The sequence below is a fragment of the Eucyclogobius newberryi genome, unplaced genomic scaffold (genome assembly GCF_026437365.1).
Source record: "Eucyclogobius newberryi isolate DKJ021-1_F unplaced genomic scaffold, fEucNew1.0.hap1 SCAF_2, whole genome shotgun sequence".
Lineage (NCBI taxonomy): Eukaryota > Metazoa > Chordata > Actinopteri > Gobiiformes > Gobiidae > Eucyclogobius > Eucyclogobius newberryi.
In genome coordinates this window covers 10,538,910-10,552,719 of record NW_027315834.1, presented here as the reverse complement: position 1 = coordinate 10,552,719, position 13,810 = coordinate 10,538,910, and the positions used below count along the sequence as shown (strand labels likewise).

General features: G+C 39.5%; 1 protein-coding gene across 5 annotated transcripts in view; it reads right to left on the bottom strand.

Moving 5' to 3' along the window:
- whrna (whirlin a) overlaps window positions 1-13,810 on the bottom strand; it is a 277,090-nt gene that overhangs the window by 51,878 nt on the left and 211,402 nt on the right. For 3 of the 5 annotated variants that reach the window (XM_072453448.1, XM_072453449.1, XM_072453446.1), the window contains exons 7-9: window positions 9,275-9,325; window positions 6,654-6,866; window positions 3,482-3,700 (exon numbers count right to left, since the gene is read on the bottom strand). In XM_072453448.1, coding sequence (XP_072309549.1) covers window positions 3,482-3,700; window positions 6,654-6,866; window positions 9,275-9,325 — 483 coding nt within the window. The remainder of the gene's footprint in view (window positions 1-3,481; window positions 3,701-6,653; window positions 6,867-9,274; window positions 9,326-13,810) is intronic. The other 2 variants (XM_072453445.1, XM_072453447.1) reach the window with 1 other exon arrangement.

Below are 13,810 nucleotides of genomic sequence, written 5' to 3'. Positions count from 1 at the left end.
CATCAGCCGAGGGTTCAAGACTCGTAGGTGTTTGGTTTTTTCACATTTGGTGCACGTTTTATCGACATAATACGGACGACCAGATCATGTCCGCGTGCCCGTCCACACAGTGTTGTAGTTTTTCCTTGCTGTGCCGAGAAGGAGGGACAGACGGTGCTGGGACATTTATCCATTTGCTAATTTCCTGTGAACATAGTTTAATCTGATTCTCTCTTTCATTGTCGCCCTTCGAGGCAAACGCTGCTGTGATTTGGGGCGTTAGACAAATGAATTGAATTGAAAAGCCACCACACGCCGCCGGTATGTAGCAGTGCATGTCTAAATACTAGTAATAAAGTGTAGTATTTTTGATGCATTACTGCTAAACTGCTTGGGATTTAAAGGACACATATTCTGTATCATTTGTCTGGTTATTGGCCTTTAAACATGTTCTTGAGCGCCTTTACTTTGGCTTCTCATGATTCCTCAGCTGGCTTTGTGTTAGCACTACTACTAAGGGAATTATCATAGGGAAATAAACAAAAGCTAGCTTGCAGCATGCAGCAGCTGGAATGAAAACGAGTCTGGTGAAGAATTATGGACTCAAAAATAGCGCGCGAGACCTCCGGAGACATAAAAAAACTGGGAGTGTTTTCTGAGGCTCAGAGGCAGAGTTTCATCCAACGTGAACAAAGCTTAATACAAATCGAGGTTTGTTTTGGATGGAGGGAACAATGAACACAATTATAAACGCTTAAAAAAGTTTGCATATGAAGTGTATGGAATACAAGCCTTTTCGGGAATGTAAAATGTACAAGCTAAATGAGGCTAAAAGCAATTGCTCCAAACTTGAAGACAGACGCACTGCAGTAAGTGATGAAATGATACGTCTGATGAAGGTGTGTGGACCAAATTAGTCAAACATGCAAGAGTTAAAAGATAAAACGGTTAAATGAAATGAAAGGTTTAATAGCTTCAGTGTAGGACCAAATGTACTCGTCTTTCCTCCAAGCGCCAACATTCATCAATTTAACAAACCATTCATCACCCCAAACCTTTCTTACAATACAGACCTTTTTCCTTTTTGAAATTTCTAACACGAATTTCTCAAAACGCTCCAGTGCCGTTTCCCCCCGTCAGCCTCTTTGACAAGTACAGTTTCTGTCAAGTCCCCTGGAAGTGTGCCCACCACTGCAACGACCCCACCCATTTCCAACTGTTAGATTTTGGAGATGGAGACGTTTTCCATATCCGTATCCGAGTTCGGATTTCAAATGAATTGCTGGGTTTTAAATTGAACGTCAAAGAACCGTATGTCCCAGTGTCTCAGCGTCTTCTCCCTACAGCATTTGTATCAGTTTAGAACATCATATTTCAGTCTTTTCGTCCGCGTTAAAGCGCCTGGATGTGTGTGAACTGACCAAACGGAAAAAACTAATCTCATCACAGTTACGATACATGTGGGTATTTCTCGTCAGTTTAAGTTGAAAGAGCCACTGCAAACCACGGCACTGCAGCAGAGAGCGGACACGAGGCTCTGGTCCTACCTCCATCAGATCTATGAGCCACAGCAGCCTCTCCTGTCCAGAGGAGAACACAAGCCGGTCAGTCATTTCAATGTGTCCAGGCTTTTGCAACGACGCCATCAGGAAGTCCACTCAAGGTCGTGGAGAAGCGGACACATTCACGTATCGAAACTTACAATTGATGTCAAGCTAAATAGTCAAAATCTAGGAGTTTAATTAGTCGACTAAACCCTATTTTTGCTGAATAAAAACTAGACTAAAAGAAAGTCGGTAGAAATGAGTAGGAAATGTAACACTTTTGTCACCTAATATTGATTGAAATTGAAATTGATATTTGCATGGAACGACATAAATGAATGAAATAAGTGGAGATTAAAGCATAGTTCCACTTTTTAAATCCCAGAGCCTCGAACGAACTCAACATCCAAAGTCTTTGCATGTACCAGGAAGCAATGCAATACAATTAAAATCACATTTACGTCGACTAAATCTGGACTAAAGGTCAAAAGAGCTCAAAAGACACAGAGTAAATAACAATTTCTAGTCAAAATTTACACTGGTCGAAGTCATTTCCACAGAATAACTCGTAAAAATCAAAAGAGCTAATTAACAGCTACAGGAAAATGAAAACAGTTCATTAACAACAGCTTCTTTTATGTTTAGATCCACGATAAAGGTGAAACTGAACACAATAACTTTTCTGGTGTCGTCTTTGCCTGGAATGTTCAACTGCACTGCATTATTCTCATTTAATCATCTAATTTGCATTCATAAAATTTGTATGGCTTAACACATGCATTATTAGTGTGCACTGTGGATCTCATTTATAAAGTACGCTTACATACAAAAGACTAGGCCTGGACATGAGCCAAAAGTGGTCCAAAAAAACTCTGACTTTGTACTTTGACACGAGTGATCTGAGCTATATAAAATGAAAAAGAGCAAGTTTAAAGGGCCTACAATTTCTAATTTTGACTTTATTTGGTGTATTTATACCTGTTGTACATATCAATTATAATTTACACCACTCGAGTAGGTATTTGTGGAGAAACGTTGAATGATTTGTGGAAAATGACAGGAAGTGACATCACAATAGGGACACACATTCTAGTCAAATTTTATGCCACATTAAACATGAATTCAACTTAAAAAGTGGCTCTCATATAGTTTTATTTGTCAAATAAAAAAAATGTTAGTTGTTTGAATAGATGAGTTTTTGCCCAGTGTTTTCTGGGTAATTTTCTAGGGTGATGTCATTGATCAGCAGCAGAAGCAGGACTGTTTCTGTCTGTGGTGGGCCGTGTGACTTTGTCTTTTTACTATTAGATGTTGCCCACCATGTGATAAAAGGAAACTATCAGGCACGTTATAAAACATAAAAAGAAAGCAGCAATGCTCAAATCAACTCTTTCGAAAGAATAAGGATTAATTTGTACTTCAAACAAAGAAACAAATTACCCTGAACAAAATCTTTAAAAAAGATAAATAATAATTTCATTGCTTTTCATGTGGATTCTGCTGCTTCTTCTTTGTTACAAGGCCCTAAATCTTATCTTTTGTGAAATTAGCTTTGCCTTTTTAAAAAGGAATTATCATATCTATTATCAAGATCAATATCATCATTTGACAAATACTTCAACTGGTGTCAGTCCGTGCCTCCACCAGCTTCACCACTCCTTTTATCATAGAAAAATCAGATTTTCCTCCGTGTAGAGCTCACTTACAAATCAGGTACAGACCAACAACTTCAGTCTGACCTGGGGCACAATTTAGTCAGGTGTTTAAGGGAAAATAAGCCCTGAGCTTAAGATTTTATGCTTGTGTCAGCAGATTGCGTGTCAGGGCAGTTTGTAGGCGAGCAACAGGAACAAAATCTCCCGTGTGTGGCAGACCAAACCACCAGAAAAGTTACACAGTGCAGCTTTAACACGAGCCTGAGCAGGTGAAACGCATGCGTAGCTGTTGGTGTTGCGTACCCGTGCAGAGCTGAGTGTGGTGTTGGTCATGAAGCTGGCAGAGGACGAGGTGAGAGTGTCCGGGTACGACACCATGGACCCCGAGTCCCCCAGCAGCCCCGTGGCCCCGGGCCCCTGCCTGGCCTTCAGCGCCTGGATCTCCCTCCGCAAAACCAGAGCATCGAACCTCTCCAAGTCCTGAGGAGTGACCACGCCGCGCACCTCGGACAACAGGGAGAACTGTGGACACAGCGAGGGCAGTTTATAACAAGAAAAATGATGTTCAATAAATGTCATGTCATAAAAATAGTGGTGGAGTTTGGATTTGAGGAGCAAACCGGACATTTTATTCTGAAGTGAAAAAGATCTAGGCTCAAAACAGAACTTAGCAAGGGAGGTCATTATTATTTGGTTAATTGATAATCGTGATTATTTAGGTCACAGTAAAAAAAGACTGAAAAATTAAGAAACATTAAATGTTCAATTTTTTTTTAAAATCAATTTATAGAAAACTGACACTTTGAACTAAATTAGGTCTTTTTAGTTTAATTAAAAGTATCTTGATGATTTTAGAAGCAAAATTAAGACCTTTTGCAAGTAATGTAAAGTGCTTCCTTATTTTGCAGTTTATGTCAAATTGATCATTCAGAAAGTTTGATTTCCTAAAGCAGGTCACATATTTAGGAGCGGTAATGTGTTAAAGAAAGATTTAGTTTATTCTCACAATAATTGTTACACTAAAATTTTAAATTGTGACATTCCTAGCTTTGCATACATTTATCTGCCCTATTCTCTTTTATTAGGCCGAGTGCCACAAGCTGACGAGAGGCCTTTTAGATCAAAGGGTTCGCCCGCTTCTAAAAAAACATTAAGCTAAATAATTATTCCCCCAACTAACATTTAAGAAAGAAAACAGTAAATAATAGTTATAGGAATTATATTTTTTTCTGAAAATGCAACCCTCAACTAACCCAAGGATTCATGTCTTTTTGCGGTCACATGTTTATGAGCAATAGGAAGCAATTTGTGATTTTTCATTTTGCCCCTTGATCAAAACTAAAAACACAGTACATATTCCAAACCCAATAGTTGTAATTCCCTAAACGCACCGTGCCGTTTTATAGTGACCGTTAGTCCTGGGGGGCAGATTATGCAAACTCTACATCAGTTCTGTGTCACTGGAGCGTTTAAAGTCGTTCTGATTGACTTGGACTTCTTCCAGTCGCCTCTGAACGCAGCACACTTTCCCCGACCTTGAAGGCAGCTCGCACTTAACAGCCTTTCAGGACTTTAACAGGACTTTCATGATGCGGGACTAAGGACGGCTTTTTCCACATCTTAACACAGCCTCCCGACAGAAGCTTTATGGATCTAATTTACCACGAGATGACAGTGTCCTTCTTGTGTTTGGTCGATCCTTTTATTCAAAATGATGAGGCCCATATTAGGCTTCGTGCTCTGAGTGATGATCTGGTGCGCGTTTCGCTGAATCATACTTTCTGACTTACTTTAATGTTTTGTAACTCAAAAGTGCATTGTAAAACATGTTTCTGAGGTGTTAAAAGCCCATTACTGTCATTATTATAAGAAAGGCATGACATTTGACCCGCCTCACCTGCGTATGTATGTATGAGACGTAATAGTTCATCAAGTATTAACGTTAAAGATGTAAAGTGCCTATGATAAAGTTTTTATTTGACTAAAACACAGTTAAAGCAGAACTATGGCAATAGATTTCCCCCTGCAGCTCCCTTGTGGAATTCAGCAGATGCATTATGTGTAGGGCAATGCCATAATCCAACAGAGGCATAAAAGTGGCCATTACCAGACATTTGCGGGCTTCAGGGGTAAAACAAGCTTTATTACGATAATAAAAACCTAGTTTTCACTTCAATTTTCAAACCAGGGTTGTAAGTGAGCCTTAAAAGAGAGCTCCTGCCATGGACACAATAAATGGATACCTTTGGAATGTACTTTTGGATGGAATGGATGACACAAACCTCACCAACGACCAAGGACTGGACTGACATAATAACAGACATCAAACAAAAGGAAAAATAACATTCAGACTTAATTTGGAAATTGAAAACTTTGACAGACTTTGGACAAAATGGGACTTTTATGTGAATTGAAATGTGATTTTGTTTCTTTTGATGTTTAGTTGATGTCTAATTGTGCTCTGATTTAGTTTTGTTTTCCTCTCTGGTCATGTTGTGTTCTGTAATGTCTTATGTTCTATGTTTATTCTTTGTAAAAATTTGAAATAAATAAAATAAATAAAGTGGCAGATGACCCTTTATAGGTCCAGCAGGGGCCGTTTCCGTGGGGATCCAGCTGGTTTAAAGGCAGCGGTTGAAGAGGGGTTTCAAATAAAAGCAGGTGATGGATTGTGTTGTTGATAAGGTGAAGAGGAGACTTTACCGAGACAGTAAAACCTGGAGAGACAGGAGAGTACGGCATAAATCAGACGCTGACACCAGAGGGAAAGGTGCCCCCAGAGGATGAATCATGTAGTGTTTGTGCTAATCTTTATGACATTTGTGGGTTTATTTTTGTACACAGTGGGGAAAAGCTACGAACGTTACTTCACCCTCGACTAGAAAAGTTACAAAGTGCACCTTTATTATGAACAAAACCCATGTCTCCATTTCATTCTGGCTGCAGTGGTCAAAACGATGCTGTACCAGGTTTTCTTCCATCTTAAACATGTAAAAACAGAGCCAGATCATTTGAAACCTCATTTTCTTTACACATTCCCAGCATCCTATGTATTCACTGTGACAAGTTTATAAGAGCAGAGTTTTGTCATCATACTAACAAACACAAGGACAAAATGCTTTTTAATTACATGCAGACAGCACAAAGTGGTCTCATTTTGAACCTAAGAGCTGCTTTTTTAAAAATATATCTATATCTGACTGGGACAAACACACTTTTGCTGTTATGTTGGCATTTCCAGTTGAACAGGAATTTCGTATATTTAAGTCGAGAACAGGGTAAAAGTCTTGCAGCTAAAATATTACATAAAGTAAGATAAGAGAAACTTAATTTGTATTACAATAGGGAAATTCCAGAATTGCAACACAGATTAGGTGCAGAAACAAAGATTAGACACAGAAGTGGAATAATTAAAACTTCCCTAAAAATGCACTTCAATCTGTATTCATATATTTAAATCTAGTATAAATGTAACCTTTGCGTGGGTGTTGAGCAGCTCAAACAGCGCCTGCACCAGCGGCTCCACCGCGACGTGTCCGTCTCTGTACTCCTCCAGGTAGTAGCTCATGGTGTGGCGCTCGCTCTCCGTCAGCAGGTGGCGCGCCTGTTCATCCAGCATGGCCCGGGACTGGTTCACCAGACTGGACAGGGTCACCTGCGAACCCGCCACGCCTTTGTGGAACCCAGGCTGCGACCAGACAGGACAGAAGAGCGAATATCAGGCAAAATGTTAAAATATGCAACTAATTAAAGGAACAAAGAGTTATAACCATGTGTCAGGGTTTGTGTGATTGGGAACCATTGTATTTAAATCTCAAACAAACTCACGCCAAAATGATTTACTCAATGAACAGCGCTTAACGAAAAACAATCCTAACACAACAGGCCCATCAGGCTCTTGGTTCATTAAATACTGACAGATCATGCAGTGGACAGTAAGTTTGTGGTGTCATTTTAATGTTTATTATGCTTCAGCAGGCAAGGCAAGGCAAGTTTATTTTAGAGCACAATTTGTACACAAGGGAGTTCAAAGTGCTTCTCGCGACATGCATTAAAATCACAAAGACATGACAGACATCGTAAAACATTTTAAGACGAAGAGAGAGAAGAATCCAAATTAAATCCTTTCAGTCATATGCACAGCTAAACAAAACTGTTTTTAGCTCCGATTTGAACATTGTCAGAGTAGAAGCCTGTCTCACACCGTCATGAAGACTGTTCCAGATTTTAGCTGCATAAAACTGAAACAAAGATTCCCCATGTTTAGTCCTGACTCTGGCACCAGCAGGAGGCCGGTCCATGTTTAGTCCTGACTCTGGCACCAGCAGGAGGCCGGTCCATGTTTAGTCCTGACTCTGGCACCAGCAGGAGGCCGGTCCATGTTTAGTCCTGACTCTGGCACCAGCAGGAGGCCGGTCCCTGTTTAGTCCTGACTCTGGGCACCAGCAGGAGGCCGGTCCCTGAGGTCCTCAGCGCCCGAGATGGTTCATATGGCACTAACATATCCAAGATGTACTTTGGTGCTAGGCCATGGAGAGACTTGTACACAAGCAGAGCTGCTTTAAAGTCTCTTCTCTGAGCCACAGGAGCCAGTGCAGAGACCTGAGAACAGGACTAATGTGATCATACTTCCTGGTTCTAGTCAGGACCCGAGCAGCAGCGTTCTGGATGTTCTGCAGCTGTTTTACAGCTCGTTTGGAGAGGCCAGTGAGCAGGCCGTTACAGTCTAATCTACTGGAGACAAACGCATGGATAAGTCTCTCCAAGTCCTGTTTAGACACTATATTTTTGATTTTGGCAATGTTTTTAGATGGTAAAAAGCTGCTGATGTTATTGATTTGATGTTGCTGTTATCCCGATATGGAAAAGTGCCAGTAAATCAAACCAAATCCACTCAACTCAGGGTAAATATTTGTATTATTAAATTACTGTGGATGTTCAGGCTGCTGTGTTGAGCGTTCTTTCCCTCTCTCATTCCCATTTCATGTTGCTCAAACCTATAAAGCCTATGGGCTGAAAAAAATCCTTAAGACAGAACCAAAAAGCAAACCACATGGTTAATCTCACTTTAGGTGAGTTTAAATGAATTAATGATGTCAATACGGTAAAGCACAGCTCAGAGACAAGGGTATATACTTTATTTATAGCTGACAGTAGGGACTATACGTCTATACCTGCTGAGCAAACTGTAATTCTTTTGTGTGTCTTTTGAACGCTGAAAAGGCAGTCAGAGCAGTGCATCCAAGTGGGTCAACACGGAGCAGAATCATTTATGCATTATGGTGGATATGGATTATGTCAGCGTATAGAAATGCCAGAGTAAATCAGAGTACGGCTGATGATATGGAAATTAGAACTTTCGTGCAATTTTTCAAAGCGCTTTCCAGAGGCTACCAGCCATTTTCCAGAGAATATTTTGTAACTGTGTCCAATGGGGTCCGACATAAAGCCAAATGATAAGTTTCTCATTTCTTGTATTGTCACTGCAGTTATGTGTCAGGTCTGTGGATAGGGAAATCTGCTGCCAGTAAGGGTGCATGTTTCTCTCAGCAATTTTTGAGCAATAAATAACTAAATAAAAGCTGTACTGGCGCTGCTATAGAGCTCTGGACTGTGACTTGTAATGTCAGACAATAAACTAAAAACAGACAGTGCTTTAGAAACTAGCCTCACTGCCTCCGGGATCAAGTGGTAGATCACGATCGACGCAATGGGCACCCCTTGTCTAAATAATCCTAAAATTAGATTAAAATAGGCTTGAAATAGGCTTGTGTTCGATCACAGTTGGAGCGAAAAATATTTGTGTCATTTGTAACTGCATAAACAAACAAAATAAAAAATAATGGCCCCAGAACAGACCCTTGTGGAACTCCCTAGGCTTATAGGCTATAGATGCATAAATAAACTTTAGTTGTATTATTGTTAGCAATATGCAAAATATGTTTTCAATGTTTTCATATCTCTAAATGCATGTGTCTTCTATTCACACTTTTCTCAATGTCCAGCAGGTAAATAGGAGACATTCAGGGAAAATAAAGTGTCACTTGCAGCATCCTCAGTGTGCTCATGTCTGCTCTGTGCTCATGTCCCACTCACCTGCCGACAGGAGCCCATGAGCCTCCAGGGAAGAGAGAGGTAACAGCAGACCTACAGTGCAGAATACAGCCCATAGTAAACTAACGGGCCCAGAACTCAACATCCCAGCATGCAATTCTGCTACACTTATATACAACCAGAACAGACAGTCTCCCTGGAATAAAGCCGGTTGGTCTCTGAAACAACAACAACTATTCTAGTCACAAAGACATATCATGACCTCATGGGCTTTGTAACACCAAAGCAATGGAAGGAGTACTTTTACGGACTACGACAGAGTCTGAGGACTACGACAAAGTCTGAGGAATACAGTCTGGCGGTAATGCAACACTTGGATGCCAACCGCCATAAAACAACAACAACAACAACAACAACTACTGCAACTACATGGAAATGCACAAACATAGACATAGACTTTCTGCGTGGAGTTTGCATGTTCTCCCTGTGTCTGTGTAGGTTTCCTTCGGGTACTCCTGTTTACCCGCCCACTAAAAAACAGTACAATAGGCTCCTCCCATCCTCCTTAATAAAGGTCAATAAATACAACTTCGAAAATAATTAAATGTGAATGTAGATAATGCGTACTAGCTATACATTTATTATCAGTGTCATTTTATAAACTCGTACTTGACGTGACATACGTTTTTGCCTTATTCCTTTAAATGACTTTCTAAATCATGTTTTTCTTCCTGCAGAATTCAACCCAACAGTGCATAAACTATGTATCCTATAAAGTACACATTGTTTTAGAATTAAATGGAAAAACACTAAAACGTCCTGCACTTTTCTTCACAATGTTCTAGAACGAGTCACTTAGGATGAAAAATTATACAATATAAAACTTAGAAATAATATTAAATATATATGATACTTTTAATGTTCCAAAGTGTCCTACAGATTGTCACGAAATACATTTTATAACAGCGTTTATTTGTCAAATGCTCCAGGACATGCTCTGAGGTCAAAAGAAACAATTATTATATTATTATTTTTTATAATTACTTTTCTGAATTACTACTAAAAGAGCTTGATTACAAACTGATATTTAGTTTCACGACCTTTAACGAGAACAAGCAGTAGAAGATTCATTCATTTATTATTATGATTATTTGGCTACAAAGGTGAGTCACATTGCACAACAAAAAGAAAGGCATTACACCCCAAACATTAGCACCAAACCAACTTCAAACAGGGAATATCAGACTGTTTTCTCAACCTAAATGATCTTCTATTTTCATGTTTAAACTGCAATTCTTTTGTCATCGACTGGCCAAACAGAAGGAAAGCAACATTTTGGTTTCACATAATTATTCAAATTCGGTGTGCAACATTCTGAATTCAAGTACTTTCTGAATTCGAGCAGCAGTTTGTGTAGGTGGGGAATGTAAAGGTTATGTCGAGTTCTTATCTCCTGTATGAACCTGCAGAGACGTATGACCTACATGTCCTGAGCGAAGAGGCGGTGGAGATGGGCTGACACTGGAGCAGAGGTGTCGCGCACAAAGGAGAACGGGGCCATTTCCCAGACCCAAGTGTGGGATGTGTGAGAGGTGAGGGCCCCAAACAAAAGCCATGAACGTGTCGCACAGACAGATCCGGAGCAGACGTATAAATTACTCCCACGCACTCGAACGCACCGCCGCTCACTCGCCGATCCCTTGTGCTCAAATTAGCCGTCTGCTGTGCGACGTGTGCAGTCAGTGTCATCCATTATCATCCCATTGTAAACGCAGAGGGTCAGTAACAGCGAGTGTTGACGTTACACGGTATAAAAAGTATAAAAAAACCTCACATGTTGATGTTACTCAGATTAAAAAAGTCAAGTTCCTGAATGATCCCATGTAATCTATTGGTACCTTTCCATTAGTGTTTCATGTTTTAAAGACGTAACATATATGCAGTGCAATGATCTGGAGGTCTTGAAAGGTTAACTATATCCTTAAATGTCACTGTATTTAATCTATTTTTAAAACAGTGAAATAATCTGCCTTTTCAGACGCAGGGCTGTCCAAAGTGTCAAAAGCGTCACATGGTTCTTTCTTAAGCTTGAAAAGATCAAATGTTTAAAAAATAGAATAAGACAGCATTTGATCAGACCTGTTTTTCTCACAATGTTCTGCTTTTACAATACACTTTCAAGGGTGAAAACAGAATGCATTAATTATGAGGAAATACAAGTATACAACCCGGTCAAAAGCTTTAAAAAGGACATTTTACAAAACCCATACAATACCCCAATACAATATAATGTAAATCATGCGACACAATAGCTGCTGGTGGTTTGGTTGCTCACAGAAGAGATGCAATATGAGCATTAATTATCTAGTCCTGACTAGAACCAGGAAGTACCATCACATTAGTCCTGTTCTCAGGTCTCTGCACTGGCTCCTGTGGCTCAGAGAAGAGACTTTAAAGCAGCTCTGCTTGTGTACAAGTCTCTCCATGGCCTAGCACCAAAGTACATCGTGGGCATGTTAGTGCCATATGAACCATCTCGGACTGTGAGGACCTCAGGGAACGGCCTCCTGCTGGTACCAGGACCCAAGCTGGTCCTACTCTCCAGTCCAATCCACTCAAACGTGTCCTAACTGAGACGATTCAGCACAAATCCAAACTTTTTAATCCTCTGTATTTATTTATTTTCTTTACTTTCTTTTTACTTGTTTGTTTTAACGCAAACTGACCATGCGTTCCATATATCTTTGTGAAATATTGTGTGATCTCCTAGTTTTGCCAAAATATTCATTGAAGAAAAAACACATTTTTATTTTGCCAAAGTTTTGTGGGTGAAGACAAACTGAATCCCTGACCTGTCACACATAGAGCACAGCACTGCGGAGACAGGAAACTGCAGCTCAAACCCACGGAGAGTATTTTACAGGATTTTATGCCAGATGTCCAACCTAATGCCATAAAGAGAATTATAGGGAATGTATGGGAATAAACAGGGAATTGAGACTTTTCTGTGAGGTATGTGATGTACAGACCTATAACAATCTGCAGTTATGCAAATACACAATCCCAGAGAGAGAGAGAGAGAGTGACAGCATCAGGCAATTGTTATGGCCAGATATGAAGACGTGGCGTGATGAGGAAGGGCATTTACTTCAGGGACAGACTTCTACCATCTGGAGTCAGACATTCTAAAACTGATGAAGTCACATTCAAACACAAATGATAATGACAACACAAAACAAATGACAGTTTGGTGATTTGGCATTAAACATTACAATTACAACAGAAACAGTCAAACGATGTGAAGAGGGGAAAAATAACGTTTCACATTTTTCATTTTTTAATCTTGAAATCGTGTATAACATTCTTTGTACTTTGTAATTAAGTACCAAGATGTATTGGTCTTTTACATAAATGATCGTTGTGCAGGGGTGCGAATAGTATGAAATTCTCCAGGCTGATGCTGTCGTGGCGATAGAGCTGAGGAGAGTTGTATCTTTTGACAGATAAAACCCCTGCTGAAATGTACCTCTACAGGAGTAAAAAGCAGCTTACTATGGCTGTGATACGTACAATTTCAAATCTCCAGCCTGTTTGCAGCAGTCCTTTCGGCAGAGCCTCTTGTTTACGAGCCCTGTGTGTTTTATTGAAGAGAAGATTGGTTCCTAAAGCAGCTAATGGAACGAGCTTGAGAAACAGCTGCAGTCTGGACCACAGCTCTGCACAGGCAAAAAGCTAAAATCCACTGTTGATTCAAAATATCTGTATTATGAATCATTTTTAGAAGCTTCTTTGTGTTTTTAAAGTCCATACGTCTTCACCTGACTAATTCTGATAACTGTGATGCTCATGTAGATCTGATAGAGAAAATGATAGATGAAACTGATATGAAACAATACACGATTGGTGTGTTTCATGAGCTACTATGAAATGTATATAATTATGGAATCAGGGGAGCCATGTACAAATATTTACTAGCATCAACAGAAAACAATATTTACAGTTTAATGGGCAAGATTCTGAATGTAAAATAATAAAATATGGAGCTCCACAAGGGTCCATTCTGGGGCCATTCTTTTTTATTTTGTTTATTAATGCAGATGACAAACTTATGTTTTGCTCTAACTGGGAGTAATCTAATTTAAGTAACAGAGAGCATAATAGAAGAAAAGGTGAAAGTGAGAGAGTGATTTAATTATTTTTAAACTGTAAATAAATCAAATAAACATGCGGTTTTTGGTAACTGTAAAACTAATGAAAATTTGACAATTGCCACTGATAGTATTAGCATTGAGTTATATTTTTATTTTCAGAAAATGTTACGAAATGAAATGGCATGAACAATAAAATGAATAAAATAAAGTATAATAAAATGATATAACTATTGCCTTCACTACGCAGCTTATCAACTTCAGCTGTTATTGGCATCACCGTGGGGCTACACAAGTTTAATAACAGGCAAAGCAATGATATAGGTACATAATGCTCCTTTAAGCTGGAATAAATGTACAAAAGTAGATTTAAAAGCCAGAGAAAGGCCAAACAGGAGATAAAACAAGCCGTCAAAAGTCTACTGCGAAT